This window comes from Thalia democratica, chromosome 8 (genome assembly GCF_965202585.1).
Source record: "Thalia democratica chromosome 8, ktThaDemo2.hap1.1, whole genome shotgun sequence".
Lineage (NCBI taxonomy): Eukaryota > Metazoa > Chordata > Thaliacea > Salpida > Salpidae > Thalia > Thalia democratica.
The window spans coordinates 41736538-41753201 of record NC_139172.1 but is presented as its reverse complement, the minus strand read 5'-3'; the positions used below and the strand labels follow the sequence as shown (position 1 = coordinate 41753201).

Genomic DNA, 16664 nt, shown 5'->3' with positions numbered 1-16664 from the left:
GTGTGTTTACATAAATTAAGTAAATAAGAAGCTTTAAAAACTACAATTATAAACAAAAACTAAAATAAAATATAAAAGTTTACTCATGTTCATAAAATTTATAAATAAAAGCACCTTATAAAAGAACTAGAAGTATGTTAAAAAGCTCAGTATTGAAAGTATAACAAACTGAAAAGTTAATTGCAGTTTAAGAATTTACTTTTACTTCAAGACTTTATTTTTTGTTTTATCTGAAAAAAATTCTTTGCTATAGTTTTGGCAAGAACCAGAAGCTTTTAAGCAAGCTCAAAAAAAGTTATGAAAACGATAAATGCTGCTTAATGCTTTTATTTAAATATTTATTTAATTAATTAAAGCAGGATTATCCTATAATTTTTCATATAGCCCCATCTAGGAAAGTAGAAAACAACTTATGACCCTTCCAACAAGATTACTCAGAAACTTTACATTAACTGCGCATAAGACCTATTTTTACCATAATGTTTAGTATAAGTTTTAAAACTAATAATAAACACCCCTAGCGTACAGCTAGAGGAAGTTTTTTTAATTACAAAGTCTTTTGACTTACAATTGCCATTTAGGTTATGAATGTAATACCAAAATCACTCAAACATAATATTTTTATCTGAAACAAACAAACTTGTTTGAAGTATTCGGATTTTTTTTTTTATTTCGCAACTCTCCTATGGCTATATTTATTCAACAAACTTTTATGTTTAATAAAAGGTTTAATTACTTTATTTCTGCTTATAGACCTTTACTAAAATCATCTGAAATTTAAACTTATGGAATATTTGATCAACTACTTATATTTACTAAGAGCTACTATTGACAGAAAAAAGTTTATTGACTTTATTGTTTTATGAAACTTTATAGTCTTTCTACATTTAAAAATCTATTACGCTTTATTTGCAAATTTTTAAGGAACACGTACCATTTAATATAATATTTAAAAGAAAAATTTCACCATTGTCACCTTTTATCACTACCTAAACCGATATTTAAATTTTTAAACGCTTTTAATCAGTTACTTTGTTCAGAAAATCTATAACAATTGTTTTCAATTTAATGGTTAAGCAATAATATTCATTGTTTTTTACTTATTCAAATAAAAATGTATCGAAAACATTTTATCACACCAAACCAATGCATTTATTTTAATTTATAGTACTTTTAGTTATTTTATAAAACTTTATTTTGTTGAAATTGATTATTGAAACATTTTAGTTTGAAGTTTAATCAGCCAAAATCTCTCAAAATATTTTTATGTCTTTTTTAGCGTTTTAAATGAGTCTGTATTTTTTCAGTTAAAATAAAAAACACTTTTCAAGCTATACTATTTAGTTACTATGAAAATATTAAAAAAAAACATGTTTTAACTATTTTACTTATGTTTTACTAATTTTTTTTTTTAAACATTAGCATTTTGCACTCTGACACCTTTAGTGACGTCATAAGTTTTTTACACACAGAAAATAAAACTTTTTTGTAGATATTAACAAATTAGATTTCAAATGTATAACTTAACAAACCATACTCTTATATACAAGTTAATAATTTTGAAAGGCACAGTAATGTACTGAAACTTAGCTTATAACCAATTAAATCATCTAAAAGTATTATTTTTTTTTATTAACAAATATATCATCTTGTTTAATTTGACCGCTTGATTAACTTATGCTTTATAATTAAATCACTTCAGAGTGTATTGTTTTAACACCAGAACTAATACTTTAAACCTTTATTATTATTAATATATATTTATTTATTATTTTATTTATATTAACAAATATATTTTTGTCTTATACAAACTAGCTTAAAATTTTCAGAAATTTTTATATTTTTTTTTGTTTCCATATATAAGCAGAGTCTAAATTAACAAGGATTAGTTAAAACTTACATTCAAAAACTACTAAAAGGTAGTGTAACTTTTGAAGCTAGTTTAGGTAAAAAAAACAATCTATCAAAATGTATAAGAGTTGTGAACAATACTAACAACAATAGGAAAAATATGTTTTTATAATTAAATAAATGTATATTTTTATTTTTAGAAACTAATTGTGATTATAGAGTCCTAATGGGCGAAACTCTAATTTGTAAGAAAATTTTTTGCATCGTCAATTTTGTAACCCCTCTTTGTAATTTTAAATTCAATGCAAGTTTTAAATTTTTGAAGCATGTCTTAGAGTTTTTCATTTGATAAATAATATTATGCTTAATGTTTTTTTTTTAATTTAATAAAAATATTTTTTTTCAAGTATTAGTGTACTAGCCTATATAAAAAACTAAGTCCTAGTTATTTGTTCGTTTAATTTATAAAAAAAAAGATCTTAACATTTAGTTTTACTGTTAGCTTTTTTTTCGACTTTTTATGTTAAGTCATTATTTTTTTGTTAATTAATAAAAACATGCATCAACCATTTTGAACTATTTATTAGTTTCAATCAAAGGAGATTACGTAATGTTAGATAACAAAAAAAACAAAAAAAAAGTCGTACAAAAAAAGATTATTGTAGAAAATATTAAAATTTGTTTTGTTGATTGATCTAAGACTCTGTTGTTTTAAAATAAGATTTATATTTTGTGTTAACTTTCAAACATTCAATAGTCCACTAAGCAGAGCTTAAAAATTGAAAAATAAAATTACTATTTAACGTAAGGCAAAATGTTTAAATATAACCGTTATAAAATATTTTCTAAAAGTATATTATACAAAATGTTTCTTTATTTGTTGTTTTAAACAGTTTTTCAACTTAACACATTCAATCCGCTTCGACTGTTGTATACAAACTAAATTTACTATAAGTAAAAATAAATTTAAGTTCTAAAGTTTTAGTTTAACTAAGATAGCTTAGTAGCTCTTCTATGCAATATTCATAAAACAAAACTTTTTTATAATTTTTAAGTAACAAAAGATTTTTGAAATAATATTAAGTTTCTAGTTAAAACGAAAACTTATTTGCTGTATTCAGTTGCAAGAAAAACGTATATGTTACTTCTAGACAATCTGTTAACTAAACCAAACAATTTTCAAAACATTTCAATGGTAAAAACTTTGTCACTTAGTAAATTTGTTTTGTGGAAACATCAATATGTTTTAAATATACAATTAATTAACTATAATTAGCTTAAACTGTTTTAAAAAAATTTATCTCAATAAAAATCATACTTAAAAAAGATAGAGTCCGTTTTCTTTTTATTTTCTTCACATAGAGCTTTTATTGTTTGACAATAGAATAAATATTTATCATATAAAAAAAAGTTCAATAGTTTTTTAGTGTTTAGGCTTTAAATTGTATACTTTAGACTAAATTTTTCAAAAGGCGATAGAAAATATTAAAAGATAAATTAAGTGAATGAACTACAACTCGTCAGAATGCGATTGAGATATCGATAAAAAGTTACTTAATGTAGTTAGTAAGTTTTAAAAACAAACAATAGAAGAATTAATGAATGCAATTATTATTAAAAAAACTATAGGTTACTTTTATTTTTCTACAAAAGAAATTTTATTTGTTTTGTAGTATTTTGAAAACACACAGAAGTTTTATAAAGTTCTAAAAATCAGTTTTAATTTTTAAGAACTATTAAATTTAACATTTTCAAGGCAAAACTATACTTTTTAAAATTTTTATCACCTATATTTATTGTAATTTTATGTATTCGTTTTTATGCAGCTTTTTACATGAACTTTCTACATATATTTGCATATTATATTGAGTTATAAACGTTGTAAATTTTTATACCTTTATACTCCCTTTGTTTCTGATGTAAAGATAAAACCAACCTGAAAAATTTATTAACAACAGAATCGTTAAAAAGAACAACCGTTTTTTTATTTAATAAAATTTTTAAAACAGTTGACTAAATATTTAGTATAGAATAAGTTTAGCTAGTCTTAACACCTTGGTTTTTTAAATTTTTATTTCCATCGTAAAGCTTATCAGAAGATAATTTTTTTAAATATTAAGGTTTCGAGAGGTTTAAAACCGGTTTAAAAAAATATTTATATCTATCTTACTATTTGAATTTTATTTCCTGGTAAACTTTTTATTTACGTAACGTTTACATACCAATTTCCTCAAACTGAATTTTTGTTTTAGAAAGTTTTGCAAAACTTTAGTTATTTCTATATTGTTAAAAAAAGTTATATAATCTAATTTATTATAGCAAGCTACCGGCGAAAAAAAAAACGAGAAAAATAAAATTTGAGAGAACGAAACAAAATAGGAAAAAGATTGAAAAGTTTGCACATAAAGTTTCAGTAGCATTTAAAGTGCTAATACAATTCATATATACAAGTTGAGCGCTTTTTTGTTTATCTGTTTAGATGCATAGATTTTAATTTCGTTATATATAGGCGCAGTTTTTTACTATAAGTGTATTTTTATTTCAAAGCTTTAAGTCTATTTTATCAACTACCATTTTGTGTTGTTAGAAACTAACGACAAAAACAGCACAATTTAGTTTTACTAAAATAAAATAGCGTAAATATTACTTTAAAACTACTTATAATTTTTACTTTCGAAAACTTCTTTAAGCTAAACTTTTTTTTCTAAACTAAATTAGCTAACTTATCTAGTAAATATTTTTTAACAAACTAAACTGGACACTTTGTAATATTCTTTAGAATTTAGAAGAAACAGTTAAGTGATGAATTTCGAATGTTATTTATTTCTTTTCATCAGCATCATAATGAAGACAGAAACATTAAGACTGAAGAACTACACAAGTAAGTTAAATGTTGATATTTATTTTGAACTATGTTTTTTTGTTAAAAATTTGTTTTTCTTCTTTAATTATAGTTTAGGGGGTTAGAATATTAAGGTAAAAATACTTAGGATGTTGTTATAAAGATTTTTTTTAATTTTTGTACGAAGTAAGTAAATTATTAAAGTTTTAAATTATAAGCAACATTTTATGTTTAAGTTAAAAAAATCTAGCAAAAACTTTACAAATACTTCTCTTGATAGCATTGATTCTATATTATGTATTTTTGTGCTTTATACTGATCATTTTTAATAACTTTAAAACTTAAGCAAAGGTACAAAATATATTTTTCTATTTCACGCCAAAATGTGTTTTGTTTAGAAAGCAGAAATAGACACTACAAATTTTGAAAGAAAAAGAAATAACTATACTAATTTTGTTATATAATTTATACGCATTTAATTCATAGTTTTATAACATAATCGTATTCTTAGTTTATCTATAAGTATTGACATTTCTTAGAACTTTTGTTAAGTAGCTCTACCCTACTAACAACTCTTTAACTTTTCTTAAAATAACATTTGTGGCACTTCAAAAGCTTTAGTAACAAAAGTTTTGCAAAAAGTTTTAGTTTTGATAGCTGAAAAAAGTTCAATCAGATATTTTTCACATTAAACACGCCTAAGCTAAAACTATAAAAAAGTATTCATATGATATTATAATTTATTTTTAAGTTGAACATCAAAAAGTTCTCATCGTATGTACATACTTAAGTCATTATATGAATTAATTTATAAGTGAAGCTATGTGGTCTTTTCAATCATTTGTGAAGAAATTTCAACAAATATGTTAACTATCATTTTATTAATTCCGTTGGCTCATATTACTAAAAGTTTAGTTATTTTATCATATTGTTTTTTAAGTTGCTAATATTTAAAAAAAACTACAAACTTTAATAAAATGAAAATAGTTTTGGTGCGATCTAGTGTTTTAATTTATTTTTAATCAACTTTTTCAAAAAAAAAAAGAAACACGGAACAAAAATAATCTTTAAGAAAATAACAAACAAGATAAAAGAGATTTGTTTCACAATATTCGTATACACAATAGTTATAACTATTTAACGAGTTTTTCACAACACTAACTTTATTACCTTACATTGCTTTAATTTATTCTATATCTGTCTTAATTCAAAACTTCCTACCTTACTTACAATACTAAAACTTTGGTTAACACAAAATTTTCAATACTTTTTGAATGGTTCAAAAATTACTTGAACAGCAAACATATAAAAGTGTAATCTATTGTAAAATCGATGCTTTTCACTAAAAAGTCATAAATCCTAATAAGCTTATACATAAACTACCTTATTATTATTTGTATCAGCTTTTGTTACAATTTATAATTTTCAAAATCTCACTAACAATACTGCAACCTCAGTTAAAACAACAAATGTGTGTTTTGTGAGCCACTGTTGAGGAATTTCTTATTTGTTTTGCCTTTTCGATTTGTTTGTGTTTCGATAATAATAGGCGTGAGAGAAAAATAACTCAACAATTTTCAGTGTATCGGTCAAAAGGTTTTGTGTTTTTTTTAATAACATCTGAGTTGAATAAGAGCCTAATTGATTACTATTTTATTATTATTTATTTTGTTTAAATTACTAAAAAGTAAAAATTTGTAGAAACTTCAGTGTATGGATACTATTATATTGTAGTTACAATAGATGTATTTATGTTTATTTTGTTTATAGAATGTTAAGATTTTATGAGTTCAACCAGTGTTTAACTAATTATAACTAGTTTGAAGTAAGTTTTATCAAAACTATTTTTGCGACAAAAACTTTAATTTTTTAATCGGTAGTTTATATTTATTTTGTGTATACAAAGTTAGAATTTTTTTTGTTGTTATAATTTTTTGGGTTTAATCAGCGTTTAACATATTTTAGATAAATTTTATCTTCAATATTTTGGTTACAAATACATTGTTATTTTAATTGCTATTTTAAACTTATATTTTGTATAAAATTTTAAAAAAAATAATTAAAGTATTTTTAATGGATAGGTAAATTACTTTTTAGTATATTATAGATAATTTTAGTCTTTTTTGTTTGTATACCAATGATATATATTAATGTAGACCTACAAATGTTTGTTTTATATATTTCATATGTTTGGGTATTATTACTTGTACTAGATTTAGCTTGAGTGAGAATTATTATGTAGTTATTTCAATTCATAAGTGTCAATTTTCAAAGTTTAGTTTCATATGTATATAACATTGATAAAGAATTTTAAAAGGTTAGTTGTTTAAACTATGTAAAGTTTCATCAAAAACGACAGTTCCTTTACGTATTATTGTAAATATTTTAAACAAAATATGTTACTGAAAATTTTCTGGAAAATCAAGAAAAACATGAAAACTTTTGGTGCATAGACTTTTATTAAGTTTCTCGATATTTAGTAAATGTACTATTTGACTTTATAAAGTAAGATAAAGCATTTTGAAATAACTTTATTAAAAGTATATCGACAATATTATGACCTCAGCAAAATACATTTTGATATAAAAGATAAACAAATGGTATATAAGTTTGAATGCTGCTTCCGTTTGAGTAGGTTGAAAAAATGTATCATAGAAAAAGTATTTATTATAGTTTTATGAATAATAAGATAATTTAAAAAACATTATCTATCATTTTCCAAAACCAAAGCGTATTTTTACACTATTTTTTAATGTTGTATGTTTAAAAACATTAAGTTAAATATAGTTAATAATTATTCACAAAATTTGCAATAAAGATATTAACAAACACGTTTTGACGAGCAATAAAGTTATGAAAATATCAAAAACACTTAAAATTCTTTTCAGCGAGCCAAGTTTGATGTGTATTTTGATTTTAACGACTTTTTAATAAAGTCTTGAAATTTTTACGACTTTTATTTTGGTATTAAAGCTGTGCAAAATCGCATTTAAAAGTTCAAACTTTTTTCATAAAAATATTTTTTGCTATTTGAAAGAACTACAAGGGGTGTTAGTTAATACAAAAAAAGCTGTGTCAACACACGCTTAAAAAGCGTAAGGTTCTTTTTTTAAACTTTTCGAGTTGTTTGAACTTAAAAAGTTTTTGAATAACTTTTTTTAAAGTCATTGAAGTTTACAATACACAATTAAACTTGACTTAAAAGAATTTTTAACTCTTCTTTCGAGATATTTAAAATGTTTTATTTTGTTTGTATAGCTGTGTCAATATCAATTATGAAACTCAAGTATATTCCATTATATGTTTTATAGCATTTGAATTAACTTAAATTTTTAAGCTGTGTAAAGTTACACTATGAAACTTAATTTAAATTGAAGCGGTTTTAATAAAAATCAAAATTTAAATAGTTAAATTTTTTAGAGATGATTTCGTCAAAGGTAGTGTTAATTACTTCAATTGAATTATCAAAAAAAAGAAAACATTTCAATTAATCAGTCGATAAGTACAACGTGTATAATTATTTTTGTTTAAGCAAACGTACAAACGAGTTTATTTAATAACTACTCGAGTAGTAAATAAATTATTTACATACATTAATAAACAAATGAAAATAAATATAGTTATACATTTCCAATATCAAAGATTACGCTTTTAGGAAAACAAATAACGAATTACCGCAAGTTTTTGTAATAAAATACGTAATTCACTTTACGTAAAACTACTTCAAAAAAATCCTTCATTATAAAAACTTCAAATAATTTCAAAAATGACTCGAATTTTTTTTAACAAATAGCGTCTCTAGTATTGACTTTCGACACGGATGATTGAAATCTGGAGAATCGGTTAACTGAAGTGTTTAAGGGTTTTGACCCCAATTTAATCAGACCACACAGGCCTCTTATGAAGGCAGGAAACTGATTTTGACGCGTTGATTGACCTTTTTACAAGCAAATTGACTGTTTTTTCATGAAATTAATATAAAAGCTTTCTTAGGAGATTAAAAAAAATAAGTTTTGATATTTTCAATATTTTTTTATTAATTATGATTAATTCTTTTGACTTTTACACAAACAAATTTAATTATTTCTCATATCGAATTAGAATTTATAGCTTAAATCGGTTTGCAAAAAGTTAATTTTGATTTTTAATTAAGTTTGTAAATAAAATTTTGACAGGTTAATGATAATGAGTAACGAATTTCGTTTAATTTTATAAGAACTTTTATTTTACGGCGGTGTTTATTGAACTTTTTATAGTTGAATTAATTCTTATTTACAACAAGCGTCAGTAAGAGTTTTGATTAAAATTTTGATAAAATATATTTTTCTTCAATTATTTTATCTCTAATGTTTTTTGTTTGTATTTAAATAAACCAGAAAAGAGTTGTTATACTTCTGACAACTCGGTTTGTATTGTGTTTTTTATTTGAATTTTATCCGCGATAACCCGAATTATTCACATTTTTACAAATGAAGCATTTGTTCATAGTTTGAAATTGAAATATTGATAGCTTTTGAATATTATGTGCACTCACGAATATATAAACGCTAAAAGACTGTAATTCAAAATTTTCTGCATGCGTTCTTGAACCTTTTTACTTGAAAATTTATGTTGGCATTCTTTGTAAGAGTTTTCGATTAAAAACATGCAAAATAAACATTTTTTATTAACAAGTTAATTTTTAGTGTCTATTTTAATTTAAAACAGTGACAATTAAGTATATAAACAGGTACCTTAAAAGAGTGCTTAATATACTTGAAGAAGCTTCGAGTCATGTAAATTTAATTCTAATGTAGAAAACGCTTACATTACATGGAGACCTGTAAACTTATAAATAAATTACTTTGAACACATGTACAATATATACTTAAAAACCAAAGAGTTACGTGCATTTAATACGCAAAAACAAGTCTATTTGTAAAGAGTTTTGATTGATGTCTTTATTATAAATTACAATTTTGTCCTTCTTACTTTACTAGAGTTTTTTATAAAAAGTTTATTTAATCACGTATTCAATTTGTATGTGAAAAAAATCTTAATATACTCTATACGTGAAAAAAAAAGTTTTTTGGAACTATTATTTATTTATAGTTCTAGTTCTTTAAAGTTTGTACTGCCAAATTATTCAATGCAAAAACGTCTGTAGCAGATATGACAAATATCAATTTTTTTTACAGCAAAATGTTTGGCTAAAGCAAGTGTGCTTATTGAACTTTTAAACTTTTGCTAAACTCTTCTCATAGCATGCTTAAAGCTCTGTGACGCAACAAATGTGATAAATCACATATGTTTTTTTTTAATAATTTTGTAAAAAATATACAACTTTTTACAACCAATATATTATGACGAGCATTAAAACTGGTATCTATCAAATTTGTATTTTATTTGATTGGAAACTAAACTGTATTCATATTTATTATACCTTATTTGTGACAATTATCACACATGAAACAAAAAACATATGCAATTACAACTTTAAAATAGATTATAATACATGTATTTTTAATAATATAATGTTTAAACTAAGTGTAAGATCCAACTACAAACCTAGTAAAAGATTATTTTGCTTTAATTTTTTTAACATATTTCATTTCGAAAAGCTTGGTTTTATTAATTTATAAACTTGACATCTTAACGCTTTACATCATAACAGTTTAATTAGTAATTAACCTTTTTGATGTAAAGCTGAGTACCAAAACATAAAATACTTCATCACAGACTAAGTTTTCAATTTCTTAGATTAAAACTTTAGTTTCTAGATTGCATAATCATACTTAAACTAGTTGTTATCTTAAAGTTCTTTTGTTGTCATAGAATAATCCTACTTATTTTATCTGTTAGGACAGATTTTTTGTAACTTTTCTAGAGCATTTGCTTTTTAATTTAAAGCAGTTTAAAAGTTAAATTTTTAAGTAGTAACAAAAAACAAAAAGTGTGTTTTAAGCTTCTTTATTGAAAATACAAAACTATTTAACTTTGACATTTTTATAAAAACTTGTTCTTAAACAAAAATAAACGTTTTTTTTTTTCTACTTAAATATTTTTTTTATATTTCATCGAAACAGGTTTTATTCATTTTGTGAAAGTTGTTCACTTTGACAACTTTTCTTTCGTGATGTATTAACTTACACATTTTTAACAAGACACACACCATTCTTGCTTTTGCCGTCAAAAGTTGATAAACTAGCTATATAAGAATATTTTAATAAAATAATCAATAAGTTACTTAATGCAGATAGAAACCGCATTTCGAACAGGCTTTTTTTTTTGACGAAAATGCCTTAAAACTTTATTTATGAGCTAACTTTGTGTATGATCAAAAAAAAAAAATTGTATATGATGAAAAAGTTAGATTATATTCAAACTATAAATTACATAATTTTTGTTTAAGTAACCTCATAAGCAAATTGATCAATACCCATAAAGTTTATTTTTTTAAAGTCTACTTAATTTAATTAGATTAAATTAAAATAGTTAAAATTAAAAAAAACAACTTGTTTGTATTTCTATAAAATTAATTTTGTTTTATGTAAAAAATAAATAATAAGTTAGACCACCCAACAACAAAAAATAGAACTTATTAATGGCAAATAGATAAGATTGTTTCGGAAATAAATTTATTATGGTTCATTAATCTTTAATTTTCTAATTTTTAATTAATCTATATCTGCAAGTTAAACGTGTAAAGAAGTACACATTTCAAACATTTATTTTAAATAACACCTATTAAGTCAATTGAATAAAAAAACAATTTCCGTCGATTACAGTAATTGTTTCTCAATAAGGCTTAAATATGATTAATAAAGTAACAAAAAATAATTGTGTAAATGATATTTATTAAACAAACACAACTTACACGATTGAAGAATTTTATTTCCATATTGTAAAATCTTGTTTTTTCATTCTTATTTAAGAGTTTAAAGTTTTATTAGTAAAAGACATTAATTTTAGAAATCATAATGTTGTTTTAAGTGTTTTGTCGGCCATTTCGATTTATAAAAAATTAAAAGACTTCGACAAAATAAACAAATGTTTGCTGAACAAATAAAATAAGTTGTAATAAATGTTGAATGTCAAAGTTGTTCATGTATTTTTTATATGCTTACGTCATATTTACGCAACATCTTATATTATTTTTTTTATTTTATAAACATTTTTTACATTTTTTATCACTTTTACTCAATTTTTATAAAGTCATACTTAGGGTTTTATGTTAAAACAAAATGTTAAAATTCTATCAGTATAAAATTAAATAAAGTGAAAAAAATTTAAACAAAAAAAAGTAAAACTACTGTGTAGTGGTTTATTTGACATATTGAGTAATACAAGTTAGTTATGTGTAATGTTAATTGAAGCATTTCATCACTTGAAACATAAATAAACTGATCAAACTAACAAACTGTCATTTTAATTTATTTTTTTGCTCTTTTTATAGATTTTGCTGTACAAATAAGTCTTTTTTTATATATTTCGTTAAAAATTACCTAAATTTAATTAGCTACAGCTGCTACTTTTAACTATACTTTTTAATAAAAAATTACAAAAGTACTTGAAATCTTGAACTTGGTATATATTGTAGTTTTGAAAAATATTGTTTAGAACTTTTAATTTTTTTCACAATTAAATGTTTAGTGTATAATACGAAAAATGATCCACACGACTTTAAAAAAGTTTTTAAATTACAATTAAAAACTTGAACATAACATAACACAACAACATTTAAAATCAAAATAAGCTTAAAAGAAATTTTTGAAGTAAATTAGTTGCTTCTGAATTAAAATTTTACCGATTAATACTAATAAGTCGTTTTCTTTAATTGGATTAAATTTATTTTATTAAAACTATAAAACAATTGCAAGCTATTTGATTTCAAATGCTGCAGATATTTTGCGGCATTTTGTTTTTATATTTTTCTTAACCACTTGCAATGCTACTAAAAATTATTTATATTGCAACTCTCAGCTTTTTCATTAGTTACCTTATTTTTGATAAGATATCAGCAATAAACTTCATGCTATAACGTTTCAAGCTGTTTCGAAATGCCCAGCAAAGTATTTTAAGTCAAGAATTTTCAAAAACATTTTAGCAATTTTTAATACTGCCGAAACAAATTTACTCTAGTAGTCACTTTTTACATTAAATAGTCAAACTTTTTTTAACAAGATATCTGCAATAGGTGATTTAATACTGTCGAGCTGCTGTTTCGAAAAGATTTATTTCTCAATATTTTGTTTACATATTAACATCGATAAGTCATATAAATTTGACATTGCAATCGTGATTATATCACGTTCATATATCTAAACTTTTTATCTTCAATAAACACTAAAAACTTTTTTCTTCACAAAATATTACACTTTCAGCACAAGTCTTTTAAAAGCAAACAATCAAAAATTTTTTTTGAAACTTCAAAGTTTTCAATGTTTATTGAGGTTCTCACATTTGTTTGTTTTAACCCCTTATCTGATTTTATAAGCTTTTAATTTAAAATTTAAACAGTCAATTTATTACTTTTTGATTTGAATTTGCTCACTGGTCGTTTCACGTGTAACTAGTTAGTAAAATGAAAATATTTAAAATTCAATCTAGTGTTAGTCTAAACTAGGTGAATTTTTTCAAAAAATAACGATTTAACTAAAACTTTTATAACTTTTGTTTACGTTCTAATGTTAATTTTATTGTAAACTTTACTGTGTTCTCTGTTTTATGTCAAAAGAATCTTAATTAAGTTTAAAACCTCGTTAAACTTGTAACGTAATTTAAATTAACTTTTTAACTTTATATCTAAAAATCAATCTAGTGCTTATAAGTTATGTTGATACAACTAAATACTTAATTCTAACTGATATAAGTTAGAAAAAACAACAATTTTTTTATTGTGTATGGCACATTAAAGCTAGTTTGCTAAGGTTCATTAGCTTTATTTGTTTTATTAGTTTGATGTGTTTTTTATTACTTATTGTGCAAAAATGTAAATTGAATTGAACTTTGTATATAAATGTAAAAACTTATAAGTTAAACAAATTTTATTTAATATTTTCAAGTATAAGTTTGCGAGCTTAAAAACTTGTTATGAACTTTTAATAACCTACTAAAGGTTATAACTTAGTTAAAACCCTCAAAACAAGATATTTATTAATTATACTAAACTTTTAAACGCAATAATTTAACCACTAAAATATTATATTAACACGTTAACTATTAATTAGTAATTACAAAATACAGATGTTAGTTAAAATACTGTTAACAGATACAGTATGTAGTATATGGTGTACTTAGAAGGTATGTTGATTGACCACAAATTTTTTAATAAAGTTTTATGAGTGCAGTTGTGTGTTTTCGAAGTTGGTACGTATTTTAGGTTTTAAAACATTCAGAAAAGTTTTATTCCAAAAAAAGTTTTTTTTTTGTAAATTTTCAACCTAAACAAACCTAAATAACGCAATTGTACTTATCGTTGTTTTTGTAAGACTTTGAAAAATCAGCTTGCTTTGTTAAAATTTTTGTTGTATCCATAGTGTTTTGTAATTTTAGACGGAAACGGAGCACAGTGTCACTATTTTTAAATATTTTAACAAATCTTTCACTGGTATTTTTATAAGCAAATATACGCAAAACTTTTAATAATGACAAAAAAAATCAACACAGAATTTTCTGAAACGGAGCACAGTGTCAGATGTCAGGTCAGGGACATTCTAGTTCCAACCAAAAACCTCATCGTGTCCAATGAACCACATCATGTGAGCTACAAACCGTGGAAATTAGTGCAGAGAAAATGCGTCGGTGTTACGTCACGATGCAACGCGACAAGCACCTACACGCAATCACTTGTTGTTAGTTTGATTATTGTTTTAGTACTAATGCTAGTAAATATACAGTATTTAGCATACTCTTTTATAATTATAATTGTGTTGCAATTTATCATATTTTATAATCAACAAAAACTAATTGCTATGTTTTGTTTCAACAGTATTTTACTAAAGTAATATTTTATACAGATAAAAAAGAGCTCTAAATCAGGGATATCAAAACTAATCACTATTGATATTCGACACCACGAAGCCTGTGAATCTTTTCAGTAAGTCAAGTTATTTATATAACTTTTTATTGAAAAGAACATTTTTAGTGAGATTTTAAACTTTCACTAATCATAAACAATAACTGATTTTTTTTACCAAGCTCTAATGCTTTTGAAATTCTTTTTTAAGTTTAAAAGTTAAAACAAATAGTATGTACTTGTTAATTTATTTGTAAGATTTTAATGTTTAATCTTAAAAACTTTAATAATTTTTTTTTAGTATTTTAAGTTTCGTCAAGTTTTGTAGTATTGATGTTTGATTTAAGAGATATTGCGTAACTTGACAATATTTTAAAAAGCTGTCTGATTAGCTTGATATGCGGAAGATTACAATTTATTATAATTTTAGCGCTTCAATATTTTTTTGACAAATGTGTTTAGTAGCTGTCAAGTTTTACAAAACATATATTTATTATTGATTGAAAAAGTTATGATGTACATTCACTATTTAAAAGTTACTATAAATTTTCACTTTAATATATGTTAAAGTCTTAATATAAAACTTATATAACTTAAATACAATTATTCTTTCTCCTAAAACTCATATTAATAAAGTTATTACAACAATTTTAATTTTAACAGTGTGAAGAAGCAAAAATCAGTTTGCCATAGAAAACATTCATGTACGCCTAGATTTGCGAAAATTCATAACTGCAGGTCAGTGTAATTTTGAAGTTATAAAATTTCAATCAAGTGTTTTAAATAAATAAAAGGCAATTTTATTAAATATTAAATGATATATTATTTTTTAAAAAATAGTTTTTTTTTGTTTTAGTAAAGACATAGTAGTCAAAGTTTCAAATGTCTTTTAAATGGTTTTAATAATCATTATGACAAATGTGACAGCTTTTTTTGAACCTTTTTGCATTAAACAAGAAAGCTTATTTACTAAAAATTAAAAAAATTCAGGTGTTACGATTTCAGAAAGATTTTACAAAAGCTCAAAAATGGAAGAAATTAGAAAAAAGTCTTAATTTCTGAATGAATAGATAAATATTGTTTATTTATATATGAATAATGATGTAGTGTTTTTTTTTACTTTAGTTTTTTTCTTCTTGAGTTTGTCTTAATAAATGAGTATAAGTATTAAATAATAAAATGTTTTAAGTCAAATGATTTTCAATGATTTTAAGGTTTGTTTAAAAGTTTTAAAAAATTAAATTTTTATTTAAAAACTAATTAAATTATTCTCAAAAGATTCAGTTTCGAAGTTAAAGTGATAAAAATAAAATTAATTCGATTAAATTTAAAACAACATTTTAGTTATACTGCATCGCAACTTAACAACAAAAAACAGGCGACGTTTTAAACCTTTATTCGAAAATGCTTTTCGTGGAAAGTTTCAAAACAATCGTATTTCAGTTTCAAAAGGTTTAAAGCCGTAATCAAATTAAAGTTGAAACGGTGTTTTTGTTGCGCTTTGGTCGTAAACAACTTTTGTTTATATTACAAGTTCACAAGAAACTACTCAAGCGTATCGCTTCGTCGCCATTGGCGGATTTCTGATGGTGTCTAAGTGGGGTGACTTTAATTTTACGCGCTGAAAGCTGCCGAATGTTTTTTGTTTTACTTTTGTACATTCAAAGTTACTTTTTTAAGTAAACTTAAAATTTTCTTAAACAAATTTGATAATTTTATTTATTTGAGCTGGCTTTTAAGTTTGTACACATTATTTTTATACTTGTCCGGTTTGTTTGTATGTTTATAATTATTTATTATATATGTCTGAACTTTTGTTAAAATATTATATGAAACTCAGTTTTCTATTAATGTATGCTATCTGAAATTTTAAGTTACAGTTTTTTTTTCCTTTGACTACTGTTTAAGTTCTTCAAATTTTATGTAAACATAATTTTACATCGCTATTTAATGTATAATAAAAGTTAATTGTCA

The 16664-nt window shown here is 23.2% G+C and overlaps 1 protein-coding gene across 1 annotated transcript; it reads left to right on the top strand.

The window, feature by feature from the left end:
• Nucleotides 1-4628: 4628 nt before the first annotated feature.
• Nucleotides 4629-15777, top strand: LOC145842795 (uncharacterized). Its single transcript, XM_082950276.1, has 5 exons — nt 4629-4732; nt 14342-14526; nt 14692-14771; nt 15354-15428; nt 15681-15777. Exons 1-5 carry the CDS (start codon nt 4654-4656, stop codon nt 15730-15732), a joined length of 471 nt encoding a protein of 156 aa, XP_082806402.1. The 5' UTR covers nt 4629-4653; the 3' UTR covers nt 15733-15777.
• Nucleotides 15778-16664: the final 887 nt, after the last annotated feature.

Excerpts from the sequence above, each read along its gene's own strand:
- LOC145842795 (XM_082950276.1), top strand. The coding sequence starts at position 4,654 with ATGAATTTCGAATGTTATTTATTTCTTTTCATCAGCATCATAATGAAG. Across the intron at positions 4,733-14,341 it reads AAGACTGAAGAACTACACAA|AATTTTCTGAAACGGAGCAC; the intron begins GTAAGTTAAATG and ends AAATCAACACAG. Across the intron at positions 15,429-15,680 it reads GCGAAAATTCATAACTGCAG|GTGTTACGATTTCAGAAAGA; the intron begins GTCAGTGTAATT and ends AAAAAAATTCAG.